At 42.3% G+C, this 20,675-nt stretch overlaps 1 protein-coding gene across 1 annotated transcript in view; it reads right to left on the reverse strand.

The window, feature by feature from the left end:
* Nucleotides 1–15,224, reverse strand: part of xkr7b (XK, Kell blood group complex subunit-related family, member 7b) — a 156,772-nt gene extending 141,548 nt beyond the window's left edge. The window contains exon 1 of the mRNA XM_060938014.1: nucleotides 14,782–15,224. Within this exon, the coding sequence (XP_060793997.1) occupies nucleotides 14,782–15,224 (443 nt within the window). The remainder of the gene's footprint in view (nucleotides 1–14,781) is intronic.
* Nucleotides 15,225–20,675: the final 5,451 nt, after the last annotated feature.

Below are 20,675 nucleotides of genomic sequence, written 5' to 3' on the forward strand. Positions count from 1 at the left end.
CATCTCAACGGATTTGGCATAATATCGATTTTCGCTCAGAAAAAGCGGAAATTCGCCGAAAAGCGGAAAACTCTCATCCCTGAATAGTAGTTTCAATCAGTGCTATAAACAAGAGCAACTTTTTAGTGAAGTTCACATTGCAGATATGTCAGTTATTTAATATACCACACTGTTACCACAATTTATTCTATCCACATTCACTGGATATGAATAACCGCACACTCTGATTGGCTACTCTACTACTAGGATATCAGCTCATATACCCTGAGTACAGAAAAACAAAATGGTGGAGCGTGTTGCTGAACCAACCAAGGACGAAATAAAAACTCTACTTGAAAACAAAACCCCCCAAAAATAAAAAAGCAACAAAATATTAAATAAAATTATTATATGGTAAGAATGTGTCTTTTTTTTTCAAGAATTATTATCGCATTTTTCACAAATTGCTACTGTCATGTTTACATTCTAAGTGGAAATGATTTTGTCAGATGTTTTGCATAAAGTTTTTATTTATCAAATTTGCAAAAAAATAAAAATGCTCTGTTTCTCAAAATCCAGTGAATGTGGATATTATAAAACAGTTATTCCACTCAATCTCGTTGTACATGGCGTATAGCCGACTTGGTACTACCGTACGTGCCTCGTTGGCTATCAGCTCACGTACGACTTGATTTCACGGAATAACTGTTAAATATATATGTTATTTACCAGCTGGGAGGTCCGTATCATGAAATACTGTGACCGAGGTCTTGAAAGTACTGACTGAGGCCCTCTGGGCCGAGGTCATGGTATTTCACGATACAGACCGACCTTAAATTGGTAAATAATATTTTTTTTTCTTTACCAAATTCTAACAGCAAACGAGAGCGCCCGAAAGGGAAAACCAAGCCAAGGCGAGCCACCATTTTGAATCCTCATTCACAGCTGTAATGCAAATGGCTTCCTCCTCGGTATACAAGTGCACTTCCATGGCAGGAAAAAAAAACTACATTTTGTCGCCTATGTAGTCCCCTATTTATACAAAATTGAGTCATTTAGGATTCAGCCATGTTTTTGCTCAGTGTTAGCAACAGTTACAGGTTTTTATCTTTCTCCTGAAATGTTTTCTTTTATTTCTTCTTCCTCAGGGTAGTAAAACTCACTTTCACTGTGAACACTGTCGTTATCGCTATCCATGCTGTAAAATTAATGCTATTCTCCTGAGAAATGCGAAAATAAAATGTTGACAAAAATTGCTACGATGTTTGTTGTTGTTGTGAACAAGTGAGTCGCCAGAGGTCCATAACCGGGGTCCGTATCGTAGGATACGGAGCCACTCGCCAGCCAATCAGAGTGCAGGATTTGATGGAAACTGGACCGCGAAAAAAATAACACAAGTTAATACATTACAATGCTGAATGTGTACTTCATCAATTGCTAATTTCTAATCTACATTGTTAATCTTTGATTCATAAACTGCTCTGACTCAATTATACTGTAGTACCTGTTGAGTTTTGAATTACTTTACATATATATAGATACTATGCAAAGAATACAATGGCTAATGAGCTTTATCGCGATAATAGTATGTTAATAATGACTATTTTTACACAATGCAAAAACTTTAAAGTAGACTAATATAATTTTTAACATTAGAACATTTAATATTGGGTGGCACGGTGGTGTAGTGGTTAGCACGGTCACCTCACAGCAAGAAGGTTCCGGGTTCGAACCCAGCAGCCGTCGAGGGCCTTTCTGTGTGGAGTTTGCATGTGCTCCCCGTGTCTGCGTGGGTTTCCTCCGGGTGCTCCGGTTTCCCCCACAATCCAAAGACATGCAGTTAGGTTGATGTGGGGCGGTCTTGGGCTGAGGTGCCCTTGAGCAAGGTACCTGACCCCTGACTGCTCCCCGGGTGCTCTGGTGTGGCTGCCCACTGCTCTGTGTGTGTGTGTGTGTTCACTGCTTCAGATGGGTTAAATGCAGAGGATGAATTTCACTGTGCTTGAAGTGTGCATGTGACGAATAAAGGTTTCTTCTTCTATAAAGGTTTCTTTATTTATAGACAACTATTGAAACATTATGAGTAGTAAATAAATCATAGAAAAAAAACTAGAAAAGCACTCGGAGAGCGCAGACCTCCTCCAAGAATCCTTTAAAAAAATCCGGGATCCAGAAGGTGATCCGGATCACCGCCAAAATTTAATGGATTGTTACTTGTGCCCAGTCACACCTCTGGAAAAAATTTCAGAGCAATCCGTTCATAACTTTTTCCGTAATGTTGCCAACAGACAAACCAACAAACAAACAAACCAACGCTACTGAAAACATAACCTCCTTGGCGGAGGTAAACATTAAGGTTTGAATTTTACAAACCTACTTCATTTTACAAATGAACCTGATAAAGCTACTTCAGATGTTAGCCCGTTATATGCCCGTCGCATACACCTCAACAAGAAGCCAATCTTAAAGGGGATTAAGTATGCGGACAAACCTTAAGTGTCCTCCTAAGTTGCTGTGGGGTCAGTTGATAAATAATCATCACCAATGATAGGATAGCCTTGGAAAGCATGTTTTTCCATGTAGTATATACCGGTACTGGCCACTTTATTAGGAACACCCATACATCTGCTATTTTATGCAGTTATCTAAATCAGCCAATTGCTTGACAGCAGCACAATGCATAAAATCATGCAGATGCAAATCAAGAGCTTCAGTTAATGTTCACTTCAAATATCAGAATGGGAAAAATTGTGATCTCTGTGACTTTCACTGTGGCGTGGGTGTTGTTGCCAGATGGGCTGGTTTGAGCTTTTCAGAAACTTCTGATCTCCTGGGGGTTTCACACACAACAGTCTCTAGAGTTTAAAAAGAATGGTGCGAAAAACAAACAAACAAACAAACAAACAAACAAACAAACAAACAAAAAAACATTGAGTGAGTGACAGTACTGTGGGTGGAAATGCCTCGTGATAACAGAGGTCAGAGGGAGATGGCCAAATTGGTTTGAGCTGCCAGGAAGGATACAGTAACTCATATAATCATTCTTTACAACCATGGTGAGCAGAAAAGCATCTCAGCATGCAACAGCAGAAGAAGGTTCCACTCCTGCAGCCAAGAACAGGAATCTTGATTGATGGATTGCTTTATTCCGAACAGTAAAGAAGAAAGATATAAAAATAAAAAATAAAAAATGCAATAATCAAAACATCGTCTTAAACTCCCATAGAGCACTCTTGCAAGGCATGCCATTTCTGGCTGATCCAGTTTCCCCCACAGTCCAAAGACATGCAGGTTAGACTAATTGGTGGCTTTAAATTGACCGTAGGTGTGAATGTGAGTGTGAATGATTGTCTGTGTGTCGGCCCTGCGATGACCTGGAGACTTGTCCAGGGTGTACCCCGCCTTTCGCCCGTAGTCAGCTGGGATAGGCTCCAGCTTGCCTGCGACCCTGCACAGGATATGCGGCTACAGATAACAGATGGATATATATATATATATATATATATATATATATATATATATATATATATATATATATCCATCCATCTGTTATCTGATATATATAATTAGGACAGTGCTGTTTCCAAATTTAATTTGACAACAGGACAGGCTATGTGAGGACCAGACCCAATGGCATAGCAGCCATTTTTATGAGGGAGCAAAGCTGGGGAAACACCTTCACCAACATCCTGAAAATGTCAAATGATACTTTATGTGTGAGAACATATGGATCCAAACTGAACCTTAACACTGTTTTACTAACGTTATGTTCTCACTTTTGAACATACAGCGCTGCCAGTTATGCTATTTCTCTCTACTGGTACTGCCACTGTTTGCTTCTCCTACACCAGAGGAACAGAGAACAAACAAAGCAGGACTCTGACATATAAATCAGAAACTTAGCCCACAAAAATAAAAGAACATAATTACTAATCAAATTATTTACTGAGCTCTGTACAATGGTCGTAGCAGTCTGTGCATCTAGGCTCACTCGGTGCAAAACATACCCCAAGGTAAGATCATTTTATACCAGTACATAAATCACATTTTACATGTTCATACCTTCTTTTCAAGTCCGGCCTGCTCGCTTATTTAGCTAATGCACTCGTTCCAAATTTCATACTGAAGTCGAAAAACTCATCAAAATAGATTTTGTGATAAAACTATCATGAATTTCGTGGTTACATGATCGTACTTTTGACTATATAGCACACAGTTACAGAGACAAGTTATTATAACTGCACTATTTGGTATCACCTAAATAAGGATGGGTTCCTTTTGGGTCTGGTTCCTCTCAAGGTTTCTTCCTCATGTCGGCTCAGGAGGGAGTTTTTTTCTTACCACCATCACCTACTGGCTTCCTCATTAGAGATACATTTTATAATTCCTAAATATAAAATGTATATGCACACTTCATACATTTCTGTAAAGCTGCTTCGTGACAACGTCCATTGTTAAACATTAAAAATACAAATAAAATTGTAAAATTGTGTGCATGTGAGCATCCTTATCTTTTCATAAAACTGCCACTGACTTCATGCAGTGCATTTATTCTGATTCGGTCTCATTCGGCTTATTTGTGGTTGGTTAGGTCGCCTTTTGGTCAGTCCGAAGTAACAAATACTTTGGAAGATACTATTCGTTCATGTTCAAAGCTTACATTATTAGTGCATGTGGAAAATGTGAGAAAAGTGCAGTGAAAATCCTTTTTTATGAAAAGACAAGACCATTTTCCTATTCCAATGATTTGAGTATTTTGCATACGCATACAAGTTTTCCATCTCTGAGCAGTAATCACAGAGATATCAAGTTTAAAAAGACTGGTGCACAATTCAGACCATCGCGCACACACACACACACAGCACATGTATGGACTAAAGGCCAATTTATGCTGACAACCCAGTCCTCGCAGATGGCGTCTGCGTAGCCCCCCCACCTTCGCAGACGCTCTGCGTGCACCTCCCAAAAATTGTGACCACCGCAGAAGCCTCGCAGACAGCGTCGCAGACAAGAGGGCTCTGATTGGTCCACTCTACATCCGCTGTACACGCACTTCCACTTCCCTACTTTCCTGGTTTGGTTTGTTTTCACGACCGCCATTTTTAAAAACACGAGCGAAGATGGAGCAGCACGAAGAGCGGTTGATCGAGGAAGTGAGGAACTACGTACATCTACACGACTCCAGTTCTAGTCATTATAAGTAACCGGAGGATAAACACTCCACTAACCACACCCACCAACTACTCCTAGCGATTTCGCGACTTCGCACCCCCTTGCATTGTGGCGGTGAATAACATCGCGCACGCCTGTTACTCCCCGCTCAACGATAAATTACAACTGTCTGCGAAAAGCTATCTGCGAAAGCCTTGTCGCAAAAGCATGCAGAGGCCCTAACACTTACTTCTCTTCCAGTTGTAATAACACAATATTCAGCCTTTTCATTTTTGTCGTTCGACACCATAAAGATAAACTAAATTATTATTTTATCTTTATGTTCTTTAGAACCCAGACTTTGGTATTATGAGTGCCATTATTTGTCGTGCTAATAAAGCATGATAAAACTGAATAATGAAGCTGCAGAGAGAGTGAAAGAGAGAGATGTCTGTAGCACAAAGAAAGACTCAGCACAATTAAGGCACTACCTGTCGACAATAACTAACTGGTACTTTCTCCATTCCAATGCATGCAATTAAAAGTATTATGTAAAATGACGTGTTTCTTAAAATGATTTTTAAATACACATTAGAAATAACCAGTCTATTAGAATAAAGGTGTGCCACACTGACAGCATAATTTCTTCTCCTGTTCCAGTCTGAGACAGTGTGAGACCCTGTCATACCTGCATGACCACACACACACACACACACACCTATGCTGCAATTCATAATTCTTTCAGATTCTGTACCAATACTGTGACCTGAGAGACTGAGAGAGAGAATTGCATTTAGGAGAACGGTGACATGATATGCTATATCGTCTCTCAGACAATCACTGAAGCTCTTAAGTCCTCTCCATCCCCTGTTAATAATTCAAAACCAAACTACCAGTAAATCTCTCCCTCTCTCTGTTATACGCATGCACAGGATTGAATTAGCTCTCCTGGTCGAGCACTAATACAGCCTGCGAGATCCCCTGTGAGTGGGATGAGGTCCAATTCTGCTCTGTCAGACCTTCAGCTACAGCACAACGTTCAGCAACGCTGCACATGAGTTTCATTTGGAGATGATTTTATTGTTGCAGCTCAGTATTAACAACTCTCTTGACTCTTCTGATTGTCTCTGTTTCCATCCTTTCCCTGCCTGTGCAAGGTGTCTGCAGGTGTGCTTAAGGAACATTTAATATGCCAGGCTTATGTCAGTGTTGCTCTATATCTACTTTAAGATCTCATTTGCATCGAAAATACCTATTTATTTTCTTACATAAGTAAATTCACCATAATCTATAGTGAGATTCAGAGATGTTGACAAACTCAGGTTTTAACCGCTTAAAGTCCTAGCTCATATTCATTTAAAGCAGGGGTTCTCAACCTTTCCTACTTTAAGGCCCACCTATTAATTCTTGTACCAAGTCAGGGCCAATTAAAAGATCCCCATTTATTTTGGTTCATCTATTCTGTTAGAATCTAATAATCTATTATAAAGTGTATTAATGGGATGCAACATGACTCCCTGTTGCAGATGGGAGCCCAGGAATTAAATAAATGCAATAAAAACAAACTGTTTTTAATTGTAGGTATTGTATTTAAAACTGTATGGATGTGCCAGAAGCCAAACCATGCACACAGGACACTGTCAGTCAAAAGGGATTAATGATCCAAAAGTGGAGTCTGATCCATTAACACAAGAAGAACTTATTGCCATGTTTGTGAACAACCAAGTTATTAAAACCAAGAAGTACACTTGAAAGAAGTGGATATAGAAACCACTCAGTGGGATTAGATCCTTACACGCTAACAAAGGATTTTTCCTACGAGTTGGAAAATGATCCATCCATTGAGTTCCCCGACATCTCAAACTACCTGGTGCTGCAGACATCGTTCTACACGGACATACAGATGGAAACCTGGAAGAGCATAGAGGAGTACAACTTTTTATATGTGGCTGGGTTAAAGATCTGGGGATTAGGACACTACAAGATAGACAGCGGTAGACGGATCTAAGTGCGGGAAGAGTGTTTATTAGTAGGCGTGATATTTACAAAAACAAAACACAACCGAAAGCAAAATCATAAAGCAGATTTATTAACCAGCGTTATAAACATGGCAAGAAACAAACGTGACAGTGATAATACTTCAAAGTTTCTGTGAAAACAGTGTTCATATCTGTGCGTGCTAATTGTGTGCAAATCAGTATCAGGTGTTTCCCATAACGACTGAGTCCCAAACACTTGCACAACATGCTCCGTGAGTGAGCGCGGACGCTCGAGCTGCGCCAGACTCAAGCGCGCAAAGGCACGACAATCACATGTTCATCTGCTGTGTGACCACAACTTTTAACTCACGTATATCTATCGCCATGCATTGCCACCAAAATGCCTCATTTTCATCGATAATCCATCGCAAAGCATAGCGAGCTGTACTGTGATCGTAGCTTAATGAGGCAGATGTAACGTCGGATGCAACCCAGCAATTGTACCCTACTACGAGTAAAAATGAGCTTCAACTTGTAAAAAAAAAAAATTCACAGCCCACTAGATGGTGCTTCACGGCCCCAGTGGTTGAGGAACACTGATTTAAAGTGCATATCACAGTTAAATTCAGGAGCAAGATCAATGTAATTCTCCTATTTTATATTAAACTTTGGCCAAACATCTGTCACATTTTGCATTTTGTGCAATTTTTTTACCTTGCGCAATACCAGAAAAATTCAGCTGAAATCAAGCCATTTGAGGCGAATTGGTCCGCCTCTGAAAAAACTTTGCATTTGGATTTCCCGGGAAACATTGATTTTCGTGACGTCGCGTGCGGGACGCCTCCTTCTGAATCCTACGTCAGCGCTGGTTTGTTTATGAGAAAACGACCTGGTGGTTTTCTGCAAATTTCTTCAACATTATCACGCAATTATTAAAATGGTTAACAGATGTATCGTAGGAGGATGTAGCAACACCAATCTTGATGTGATTAGTACTCATCGTTTCCCAAAAGACCGGACAATGAGAGAGAAATGGGAGCGCTTGGTCTACACAGGCTGTGCACTGTGCACAGTACGTGTGTGACCAGACATCTGTAGTTTACACTACCAAGTCGATGATGTTGCTCCAGGGTTGTCTCCTGTACTATACATGTGAAGTGTGTGCTGCTAGTACAATCTGATCTCATGAGATATTAGGACAAATTCAAACTAAAAGGACGCATGGTAGAGTTCAAACCTCAGTCAAGCCACATATTATCAACATCAAAAGCAAATCACTTGGACCTAGTGATAATACTAAAGCTGCACACCAAATTTTATCAAAATATGTTCACTACTTTTTGAGTTACCTTTAGAACAGGCAAAAAATTCCTGGATCCTCCAGATTTGCATTAAAACCTAATCAATTGTTCCTTGGCCCATGGATCACCTTTCCTCAAAATTCCAGCAAAATTCGGTCACTGCTTTTTGAGTTATATTGGGAACAGACAAACAAAAAAACAGAAGCAAAATCATAACTGCATCCAAAAAAAGTCGACGGAGGTAATCAGCAAGGGTGATGCGGTTGAACCATACCAATAAAGCTGTCGGATTATGTACAATGTTAACCTGGGGCTTACAAGCGGACAAAAATATTTTAAATTTGAATGAATTTCTTATGTATATTTGAATTATATACTTTCCCTGGAAATCCCAGATACTTGACATTTTACCTAATTTATATGACATCACATGAGATTACAATATTCTAGTTTTGTAACTGAGATTCTGATTTTTGTCTAAATCTTAAAAACATAAGACGCTATTTGGAATATGTTGTTAAAGGCAAATAGTACTCCAAGTAAATTCAAATCCAAGAAATAAAAAAAAATGTATTAAATACACCAGATAAAAGAAAGACTTTTTTTAATGTGACGTGTATATAATGCAAATATATGAAATTCATACGTAAAAACGTGTGTCAGCTTCTAATCTCCAAAATCCTTCCTCTAACTTTAAAAAGCTTTCGAATTCATAAAATCGGTGAAATTTAGTTCCCTCTGAAATTTGGTCATTGGGATACATGTTTATTTCTGTAATATCGCACAAAATATCAGGCCATTCTGTGGCTGGGAAGTTATTTAATTTGAGGAGATTCCCGAGCAAATAATGTGCATGAAATCGCTCACTTCGCGCAGTCAAGCAGACAGACGAAATCTGTGCGCGCATGTACAGGTTTACCTTTGACCGTGCACTGACAGTTACACAAACAGCTGATCACACCGAAGTGCTCGCTGACCGCCGATATTTATTAGTTTGGTCTTGTGTTTCCTTTTCTTTGCAACATACCGTCTTTTCTTCTCGCTTTCCATTACTGTATTCGGTCTTTCACGGTTCATTCGCACACTCGCGTCCTCCATTTTTCTCTCCTGTTTCAAATTTGTATCCCACAATGCCTTGCACGAACAGGGAAAGCCCACCACGTGATTCATGGTGCAGTATCTTGAATTAGGTCATAGTGAAGCAAGAAAAAAATAGCGGAGAATTTAGGGCCATGTGGCGTTAAAGGAACAGTCCACCGTACTTCCATAATGAAATATGCTCTTACCTGAATTGAGATGAGCTGCTCCGTACCTCTCCGAGCTTTGCGCGACCTCTCAGTCAGTCAGACGTGCTGTCACTCCTGTTAGCAATGTAGCTAGGCTCAGCATGGCCAATGGTATTTTTTGGGGGCTGTAGTTAGATGCGACCAAACTCTTCCGTGTTTTTCCTGTTTACATAGGTTTATATGACCAGTGATATGAAACAAGTTCAGTTACACAAATTGAAACGTAGCGATTTTCTATGCTATGGAAAGTCCGCACTATAATGACAGGCGTACTAACACCTTCTGCGCGCTTCGGCAGCGCATTGATATCTGAGCTCCGTATCAATGCGCTGCCGAAGCGCGCAGAAGGTGTTAGTACGCCTGTCATTATAGTGCGGACTTTCCATAGCATAGAAAATCGCTACGTTTCAATTTGTATAACTGAACTTGTTTCATGTCACTGGTCATATAAACCTATGTAAACAGGAAAAACGCGGAAGAGTTTGGTCGCATCTAACTACAGCCCCCAAAAATACCATTGGCCATGCTGAGCCTAGCTACATTGCTAACAGGAGTGACAGCGCGTCTGACTGCGTCTGACTGACTGGGAGGTCGCGCAAAGCTCGGAGAGGTACGGAGCAGCTCGTCTCAATTCAGATAAGAGCATATTTCATTATGGAAGTACGGTGGACTGTTCCTTTAAATTCATTAATTGTTCTATTAGGGAAAAAAAAAACTTAATAAAATTGCAAGTCTGTGATTCAAATTCAGTAGCTTTCGGTCCATTAAACAAAAATAATTGGGTGTCAGGGAAAATTCTTTTTATGACCTAAACTTGAAAAATCTGAAAAGCAGTCTACCTTTAACATGAACCTTCATAATCATTCACATGAATTAAGTCATATAATTTGCAGCAAATTATCAAGCTTGAATAAAACGTGAATACTAGTGTAACATTCATTTTCATTAGTCATGTAAACAGCTTAAGGCCCGGTCCCACTGCACTTACGGATGCAAAGAGGATGTAAAACGTAAAAAAATCTTTGCCATCCGTTGGAAAACGCTATGCATCCGTTGTGTACTCATTGCATACGTGCTTCATACGCTCTATCCATCGAGCATCTGTCCACTGTGATTTCATCCGCGCAAAAAGTTTTGAGCTGCACAAAACTTTTAGAACGGATGAACTTTCCGCCATGTACGATGTAAATCCGCGACATATACGAGCAACAAACGTTCTATGTCCGTTATCATCCGTTAAACGTCTGCTGTATCCTCTCTGCATCCTCTGGGTATCCTCGCAACTCACATCCGCTGCAGCTGAAAACGGAAAGAGGGAGGAAAGATAAGGTACATGAAACGTCTATTCATCGTTAGTAGCACGGAAATAGAAAGGATGTAAGCGTATGCATCTCGTATATAAAGTATTCAAAACGGACAAAGCGTTTATATCTGGGATGTATCTCGTATATTTAGGATGTCTGGAGTATGTCTAGTGTATGTAGAAGGACACCTAGCGGACAATCGATATTTTGTATAAAAAGGGGGAGAAAATCATCTAGTAGTAGAGATGTATCGATGTAGCCGCCAGCACGTCTTTCCGCTTTATGCTGACGGCGTGCGTGCTGCATCCCTTTATATCCGCGGAGCAGACGCAATTCATACCCCCCGCATGCGCAGTGAACGGTCTGCATCCGATATACATCCGCGCAACATCCCCTTTGTTTCCGTTAGGCGTACGTGATGCATCCCCTTCATCCGCTATGCATCCGCTCTTTCTGCTATGCGTCCGCTTCTCAGTTATTACCGGTAACCCCTTCGGAGCTGTCATCCACTTCCATCCGCTTTCATCCGCTAGGCTTCCTATGAACATGCGTTTAACATCCCCACTATATACTACCCACGTCCGTTCTTTTCCGTTCTGTTTTCGCAAATTTTCGCCAATTTTGTCCATTTCTGGAGCGGATGAAAACGGATAGAGCCACCCCCGAAATTTTACTCGTCCGCTGTGTCCTTTTTGCATACGTTTTGTGTCCATCGGCCAGTGGGACCGGGCCTTTAGTAAGAACACCGTCTTTTTCGGAATGAGGGCAAAAAAACAGAATATTTTGTGCATGTAAATATAATGAATGATCATCTGTTGGTTTGTTGCTGGCACAGTGTAAACAGAGTCTAAACTCTAAGACCATAGCAATTCAGTTCAGACTTGTTAAAGCCTTTAATTGTTAAAATGTATTTTTAGAGAAATTAAGATGTCTTAAGGACCCACAGTCACTTTACTTCCTGTCTCTCTTATTTCTCTCCTTTACTTTATCTTGTTCTTTTGTTTCTCTCTCTCTCGCTCTCTCTCTGACACACACACACACACACACACACACACACACACACTCTTAGAATATCCTGAAATGCACCTAAAGCTCCAGAGCCTTTTCGAAAGTACAAAAAGTAGTGCAGTGTTCGCTCTCATGCACACTAACACAGACTTGAACATCGTTTTCTCTGACTGAGAGAATGCCAATTATAGTAAAAGCTCACAAACCGTCAACACACTTCGCACCAGCAAGGGTGATTTCCTCCAGCGGTTTATACTTCCTCCAAACTGGATCACAGGAGGAAACTTTCACACCATAGAAAGGTAAATTACACGATGAAGACAAACAGTGAGGCGAGAAGGAGCTAAAGATTTTCCCAGGAGAAAGCTGACCCAGAACGGACGAGTTCAGGATTCCCATACTTAGCAAATAATGACCCAGCGAGATGACAGAAAATCAGTGGAGAGGTTGGAGAACTGTGTTTGCTTTGGCAGGGGGAGGCTTGCTAGAGTTTGCAATTTATTATTTAACAGGATGGGTATACAAATACAAAAGAAATGGACAAAAAGAGACCAGTACTGTTTGGTATTTAATGATTTTCCATGGCTCAACTCATCAGTTAGGCGGCACGGTGGTGTAGTGGTTAGCACTGTCACCTCACAGCAAGAAGGTCCTGGGTTCGACCCCAGCGGCCGGCGAGGGCCTTTCTGTGTGGAGTTTGCCCTGTGATGACCTGGCGACTTGTCCAGGGTGTACCCCGCCTCTCTCCCATAGTCAGCTGGGATAGGCTCCAGCTTGCCTGCGACCCTGTAGAACAGGATAAGCGGCTACAGATGATGGATGGATGAAACTCATCAGTTAAAGAGTAGGTGTGTTAGAGCAGGGAAATCACTGATCTTATGCTGGATTCTAAACTTTCTTGATGTCCAAGTAGGTGTTTGTTGTCACATAGAATTTATCAATGGACTACATCTCCACCGAGCTGACCTTAGTTTTGTACATTGCTGTCATTTTACACTCGTCCCACCACTTATGCTTTTCTTTTCTTGTACATTACTTCAGTATTGTCTGTGATTTAGGAGGCACTGTATTTAATCTCCCTGGATGTGCATGCAGATAGGATTACGGTTAAAACCTGACTTTTTACTTCAGAATTGACCGTGCCAAATCCGTACAGTCATTAAAGTTTGGAATCACTTTGTAGTTCTCCCCTTTGGAAAATTCGAGCCCCTAGCTGTCGAGCTTGTGTCGATAATATCTATTTCAGCATAATCTAATACCCTCCTGTCTGTGGCACATGGGTCTTTCTCTCTGTCCCCTGGCACCACATCTAGGCTGGCAGTACTGCCTGAACAAACAGCACACACAGAGCCAACCCAGGCTGGAGAATAACTGCTCACTGCTTCCATCTGTCTTGCAAGTATTACAGAGGAAGCAGAAGAACTACAAGAAGGACACAAAGTTAACTGGAATGTGGAACGACATGCAGGCTACAGGTGAAACAGACTGTGTGTAATTTAGGAAGGGTTTAGTTAAGACATTGACGTTTCTTCAAATCTGCCCAGTCAGTAGCGTCAGTAGTACTGAATGGACAGCTACAGTCCTGAGTGTAACTTCTGTAAGGCTCTAAGCGTTCCATCCATCCATCATCTCTAGCCGCTTATCCTGTCCTACACGGTCGCAGGCAAGCTGGAGCCCATCCCAGCTGACTACGGGCGAGAGGCGGGGTACACCCTGGACAAGTCGCCAGGTCATCACAGGGCTGACACAGAGACACAAACAACCATTCACACTCACATTCACACCTACGGTCAATTTAGAGTCACCAGTTAACCTAACCTGCATGTCTTTGGGGGAAACCGGAGCACCCGGAGGAAACCCACGCGGACACGGGGAGAACATGCAAACTCCGCACAGAAAGGCCCTCGTCGGCTGCTGGGCTTGAACCCAGAACCTTCTTGCTGTGAGACGACAGATTTTTGTTCCATCCATCCATTATCTGTAGCCGCTTATCCTGTCCTACAGGGTCGCAGGCAAGCTGGAGCCTATCCCAGCTGACTATGGGTGAGAAGCGGGGTACACCCTGGACAAGTCGCCACATCATCGCAGGGCTGACACAGAGACACAACCAACCATTCATACCTACGATCAATTTAGAGCCACCAACCGGGGGAAACCCATGCAGACACGGGCAGAACATGCAAACTCCACACAGAAAGGCCCTTGTCGGCTGCTGGGCTCGAACCCAGAACCTTCTTGCTTTGAGACAACAATGCTAACCACTGTACCACCGTGTCGCCGCTTTAAGTGTTCATTCAACACAATTAATTTCAAACTCAGGCATTCAACAAAGTTGAAATTCAACATGGTTTGACAGCAGAGCGCGTCTGCAACTTCCCACGCTGATTAATAACTAAAAAACGATGCGCTTAGCTGTGCTGTCAGCCATGTTCCTGCTCTCTGGAGTTCTCCTGTGAAAAATATCGAGTGTAGGCAGATGTTAACAAGTTAGGTATAAATATAGGGTTGGATTGCATCCTCTATTAAGAGCACTGGTTTATATCCAGTACAAAAGGCTTGTGACATTTTCAAAAGAGCCAAACCTTTTCAAAGTGGTCTTAATGACTGAGAAACCAAGTGCTGCTTTGTCGAGTTATCGACTTGTTACTGTGGGTCTTACTGCATCCACAGAAGTGAGCTCAGGAGTCTGTGGAAACACTGTGCGATGGGAAGGTGCGCATCCCTGGGTGATGGTGCTGATGCTGGGGACTTTTTTCAGCGCACGAGCCCTTACCTCCACATCTGGCCCAGCTGCAGGATGTGCACGAGGGACTGGAAGGTCCACATGCATGCTCGGCAGCACCGGAACCTCCGGCTCCGCGAGCGCGCCGTAAGCGCCGCATCCTCTTCCGTCTCCACCGTGTAGTCGTAGACGAACCAGCGGAAGCTGAGCACCTGCACCACGGCGGAGGGCAGCGCGGCGAACAGCAGCGTCAGGGCGAACCACCAGGAGTCTCCGCGCGCGTAGTAGTCGGCCGAGAGCCACACGTCCGTGGCGCCGTCGCAGAAGAAGACGAGCAGCGCGCACAGCACCCAGCAGCAGTCGAGCAGCGCGTGCCGCCGGGAGCGGTCCTGGTGCTCTTCCGGTCCCGCGAGGACACAACGCGCCTCGGGCTCCTTATCGCGCGCGCACGCGGAAGCCGAGGTTGCGGCGGGTCCGTCCGATTTGGCGGCCATGTTTGTTTGTGAGAAGAGAAGGAGGGGGTGAGGAGGAGAAGAAGGGACAAGTGGAGGCTGGTGTGTTCGTGTGTGTCCGTGTGTGCGAGCGCATGATGGGTGGTGTGAGAGAGAGAGAGAGAGAGAGAGAGAGAGAGAGCCTGAAATGATCCATTTTTGGATACTAGGGAACTGATAGAACCTGGGTATCCAGTTGAATGTCTTGTTTGTTTGTTTGTTTTCCTTCATTGTCATGACTGTGTTCTGAATTGGTGTTACTATTATTCAGGTAATAGCACTAAAGAGCACTAGAGATCGAAACATCATCATCATCTTTGTGTGTGTGTGAGAGAGAAATCCTGAAATTATCCATTTTTGGATACTCGGGAACTGATAGAACCTGGGTATCCATTTGAATGTCTTGTTTGTTTGTTTGTTTGTTTTCCTTCATTGGCATGACTGTGTTCTGAATTGGTGTTACAAATATTATTCAGGTAATAGGACTAGAGATCACAACATCATCATCATCTTTGTGTGTGTGTGTGAGAGAGATCCTGAAATTATCCATTTTTGGATACTCGGGAACTGATAGAACCTGGGTATCCATTTGAATGTCTTGTTTGTTTGTTTGTTTGTTTTCCTTCATTGGCATGACTGTGTTCTGAATTGGTGTTACAAATATTATTCAGGTAATAGGACTAGAGATCACAACATCATCATCATCTTTGTGTGTGTGTGTGAGAGAGATCCTGAAATTATCCATTTTTGGATACTCGGGAACTGATAGAACCTGGGTATCCATTTGAATGTCTTGTTTGTTTGTTTTCCTTCATTGTCATGACTGTGTTCTGAATTGGTGTTACTATTATTCAGGTAATAGCACTAAAGAGCACTAGAGATCGAAACATCATCTTTGTGTGTGTGTGTGTGTGAGAGAGAGAGAGATCCTGAAATTATCCATTTTTGGATACTCGGGAACTGATAGAACCTGGGTATCCATTTGAATGTCTTGTTTGTTTGTTTTCCTTCATTGGCATGACTGTGTTCTGAATTGGTGTTACAAATATCTCATCTCATCTCATCTCATTATCTCTAGCCGCTTTATCCTTCTACAGGGTCGCAGGCGAGCTGGAGCCTATCCCAGCTGACTACGGGCGAAAGGCGGGGTACACCCTGGACAAGTCACCAGGTCATCACAGGGCTGACACATAGACACAGACAACCATTCACACTCACATTCACACCTACGGTCAATTTAGAGTCACCAGTTAACCTAACCTGCATGTCTTTGGACTGTGGGGGAAACCGGAGCACCCGGAGGAAACCCACGGGGAGAACATGCAAACTCCACACAGAAAGGCCCTCGCCGGCCCCGGGGCTCGAACCCAGGACCTTCTTGCTGTGAGGCGACAGCGCTAACCACTACACCACCGTGCCGCCCGTTACAAATATCATATCATTCAGGTAATAGCACTAAAGAGCACTAGAGATCACAACATCATCTTCATCTTGTGTGTGTGTGTGTGTGTGTGTGTGAGAGAGAGAGATCCTGAAATTATCCATTTTTGGATACTCGGGAACTGATAGAACCTGGGTATCCAGTTGAATGTCTTTGTTTGTTTGTTTGCTTTCCTTCATTGGCATGACTATGTTCTGTATTGGCATTGCAAATATTATTCAGGTAATAGCACTAAAGAGCACTAGAGATCAAAACATCATCTTCATCTTGTGTGTGTGTGTGTGTGTGTGTGTGTGTGTGGTCAGAGTCGCAGTGGATCCAGAGCCTAACCCAGGAACACTGGCACACACCGTCAGTGGGATGGCAATCCATTGCAGGAGCCACTAATACAGTGTTAGTGTAGCCAATCCACCTCCCTGCATGTTTTTAGGAAGTGGGAGGAAACCTGAAAGCCTGGAAGAAACGCGTGCAGACACGGGGAGAACATACACAGAGATGCCTCAGTAACCCGAGCTCAGGATCGAACTGGGGACCCTGGATAACTCTTGGGGGTAACTCCTGTGCTACCGTGCCACCCTGGAACATCACCAATAACAATAATAATATAACACAGTAAATGAATAAATAGGCCAGCAAGGTGGTGTAGAGGTTAACACTGTCGCCTCACAGCAAGAAGGTTTTGGGTTTGAGCCCAGTGGCTGGCGAGGGCCTTTCTGTGCGGAGTTTGCATGTTCTCCCCGTGTCCTCATGGGTTTCCTCCGGGTGCTCTGGTTTCCCCCACAGTCCAAAGACATGCAGGTTAGGTTAACTGGTGACTCTAAATTGACCGTAGGTGTGAATGTGAGTGTGAATGGTTGTCTGTGTCTATGTGTCAGCCCTGTGATGACCTGGCGACTTGTCCAGGGTGTACCCCGCCTTTCGCCCGTAGTCAGCTGGGATAGGCTCCAGCTTGCCTGCGACCCTGTACATGATAAGCGGCTACGGATAATAGATGGATGGAGGGATGGATGAATAAATAGGCAACCAATAGGGAGATTAAGCCTAATTAATTTCCTTAAAATTACCATTCATGTGGTAACTGTTAATTTGTAGAATATTTACGCTCCTTGTTTTTTCTAGAATGATGTAATTAAATCTCACTCATTTATATCTCAGCCATCCAGCATAACTCAAGTTGCAATGATCTTAATTGTCTGGGCTTGACAGGGAAGTAAATACCCCACTCAATTTTTACCTTTTTTTTTTTTAATTGTCGAATTATGAAGAATTATGTCTCATTACCTGACGTATAAATTACTCCTGGCACTTAAACATGATTAGGTTTATGCCCCTTTCACTATGATACATAACTAACAGCGTAATCAATGCCTGACATGAACTGTATGAGAAAAGCACATTTAGGGTCCGTTTACACGAGGACACTGTCGGGTAAAAACGACTAAATATTTTATCGGAAGTGCCTTTCGTCTACACGGGGACGGCGTTTTCGAGGCTGAAAAACGGAAAAAATTGAAAACGCCTTCCAGAGTGGATAAGTTAAAAACAGCCCCCGTTGCATATCCGTCTAAACTACCCAATACGCGAAACTCTGCTCGGATCTGCTCACGTCGGGTACGCGTTTACGTCATAGTAAGAGCATGTGTGGCAGCGGGGGTGTGGTCAAGCGCCGGTCTGTGACAGGAGGGTGGAGTCAGGGAAGGTAAGTGGCAGAATCACTACACCTGATGTCAATTAACCTGTGTTTGTGTGTCTTCCCAGTGACCGCGCCCTATTTAAAGAGGGAGAGCAGAGAAGCTCATCCCCAAGCTAGACGCCGGTTGCGTGTGTGGCTGTTGGTTTAAAAATATTGTTAGACTGAAAAGTGTGGCAATAAAGCCTATTTGTAAACCTGATCTCTGTCCTGCCGTCCTCTGTGCTCCACCCACTCATATAAAACGGCTACAGCATGTCTGATTACATCGATCCAACGGACCTTCAAGCTGCTCTGGCAACCTCACGAGTAGCCATAGCCAGAGTAGTCAAAGTTTTCGCGGCGCAGATGTGCAGATCAGACAAGACGGAAGACGTTGCGCATGCGTGCAGACATAGCGGAGGTCTTTCACAGCACCACTAAGCCGCCTGGCATGCACATCCAATTGAATTCCACACATTTATGCGTCACCGTATAGACGCAGATTTCCTCCTTGAAAACGGTCGTGTAGACGCGGAAAAAAGTGAGAACGAAAACGGACTTTTGCGTTTTTGTTTCAGACCGTCCCCGTGTAAAGTGGGCCTTAGCTTGTAAAGTTTCAGATGTCTTTATGCAGGCTGGCTGTGTTTACCACGGTGTTAAACTGGCTCCTTTTCCAACATGATATTTCTGGGCAGATAGCCAAGGCAATGTTAGAAAATAGCTCGAATGAAAATGTTTTGGTAAGATATATTTTTATGTCTTCTTAAAGTAGAGACGTCCAAGTATAGTACTGGCAGAAAAACCTCAACTTTATCACAACCGGATAATTTTGGCTGTTTTCCAGAACTGATTGGGTTTCCCACACTATTACACAATTATTAATTAATTATTTGTGTTGTCAAACAAAATACATAAAAGTTGTGCATAGATTAGTGTCTTATAGAAAAGTTTTATTCACCCATGTATGATTTTTACAACAAACAACTAACTATATGTATTATAAAAGCAGAGCAGTTTTACACTTCTGATCTATTTCTGTGTGCTTTTCTCTGGAACGTGGTGGCACTGTACATCTGGAACATCTGGAAAGTGTTACTGGTTGTGGGACAGCCTCGACTTTTTCTTTCCCTTTCCGTATCTATAATGAACTGGAATGTCACATCACATTTTCTTGCAAACGTGTGAAGTTATTATATTGGGGGAACAAAGACACACAATACTCCAGTTGTATTTATGAGCAAAACTACTGAATCTGCTGCAAATTCAAAAATCACATTTGAGATTGGTATACATGCATCTGTCTTAAAAATTTATCTGACTTTTATCACATTTTGTCCTTTTTATTTAAAAAAAATCTTTAACTTGAATCATTAGAAAATGTGTTCACATTCTTTTTCTGCTCCTTTTTCTTCTTTGTTGTAGTAGTAGTAGTAGTAGTAATAATAATAATTTAACCTTTAACTGTATGGAATATAAAATCCCCTTTCAATCCAAATGTAAATCTCAGTATCTGCCGACCCTACGTGTTGTGAAATGTGAAATAGACCTAATGACCCTTGTTTCCATTAAGTCTATTAGGGTCGTCGCTTACTCAGCGAACTGGCAAAACAGTTGCTCGGTAAGCTTTTTAACATCCAGTACACATAAATCCTGCAACACGTTTCTTGTGTCTTACTGATCCACCATAAACCTGCACAAAAAGCAAGTAGCAACCACTGCATTACCCCTTAATCACATATTGGGTTGTTAGCAAACCATGGCCTCATTTCCTCCCTCTTCTTCATCCATTTTATTCAGTTAGACCTGAGGCTGTTTTCAACCCTCACTGTTTTGAATACTGGACTGTGTTTTTCGATGTTGTTTGCCTAATTTTATAATAAAGTGCCTCCAGACATGGACGTTCACTCTCCTAAATCTGGTCAGTTATATCACACTCACTCACTCACTCACGAAGACTAATATACTTCCAACTCCATCTCACATCAAAATCTGAAGAAATTGTAATAAAGCAATGGTGATTTCTTTTTTAAAAAAGCTATAGCATTACAGTTCATGATTTTTTTATACAAAATGGTCTGTATAAAATTTGCAACCATGACATCATGTTAAAATCTAAGCGGTAGGATGGAAAGGAGTTACAGTCGCAATGTAGTGTGGAGCATTAGTTGGTCCTGTGCACCCAGCTTGCTTTGTAATGCCAAATTAAGCTATTTAAAAAATGTTCAAGTTGAATGAAATCTACCTGAAACAGAGTTAATGACCATAGACATAAGATGACAGGTAACTGAAAAGTCAGCATGTGTCAAACCCTGCCATCATACACTATGTGGCCAAAAGTATG

Source organism: Neoarius graeffei, chromosome 13 (assembly GCF_027579695.1).
Source record: "Neoarius graeffei isolate fNeoGra1 chromosome 13, fNeoGra1.pri, whole genome shotgun sequence".
Taxonomy (NCBI): Eukaryota; Metazoa; Chordata; class Actinopteri; order Siluriformes; family Ariidae; genus Neoarius; species Neoarius graeffei.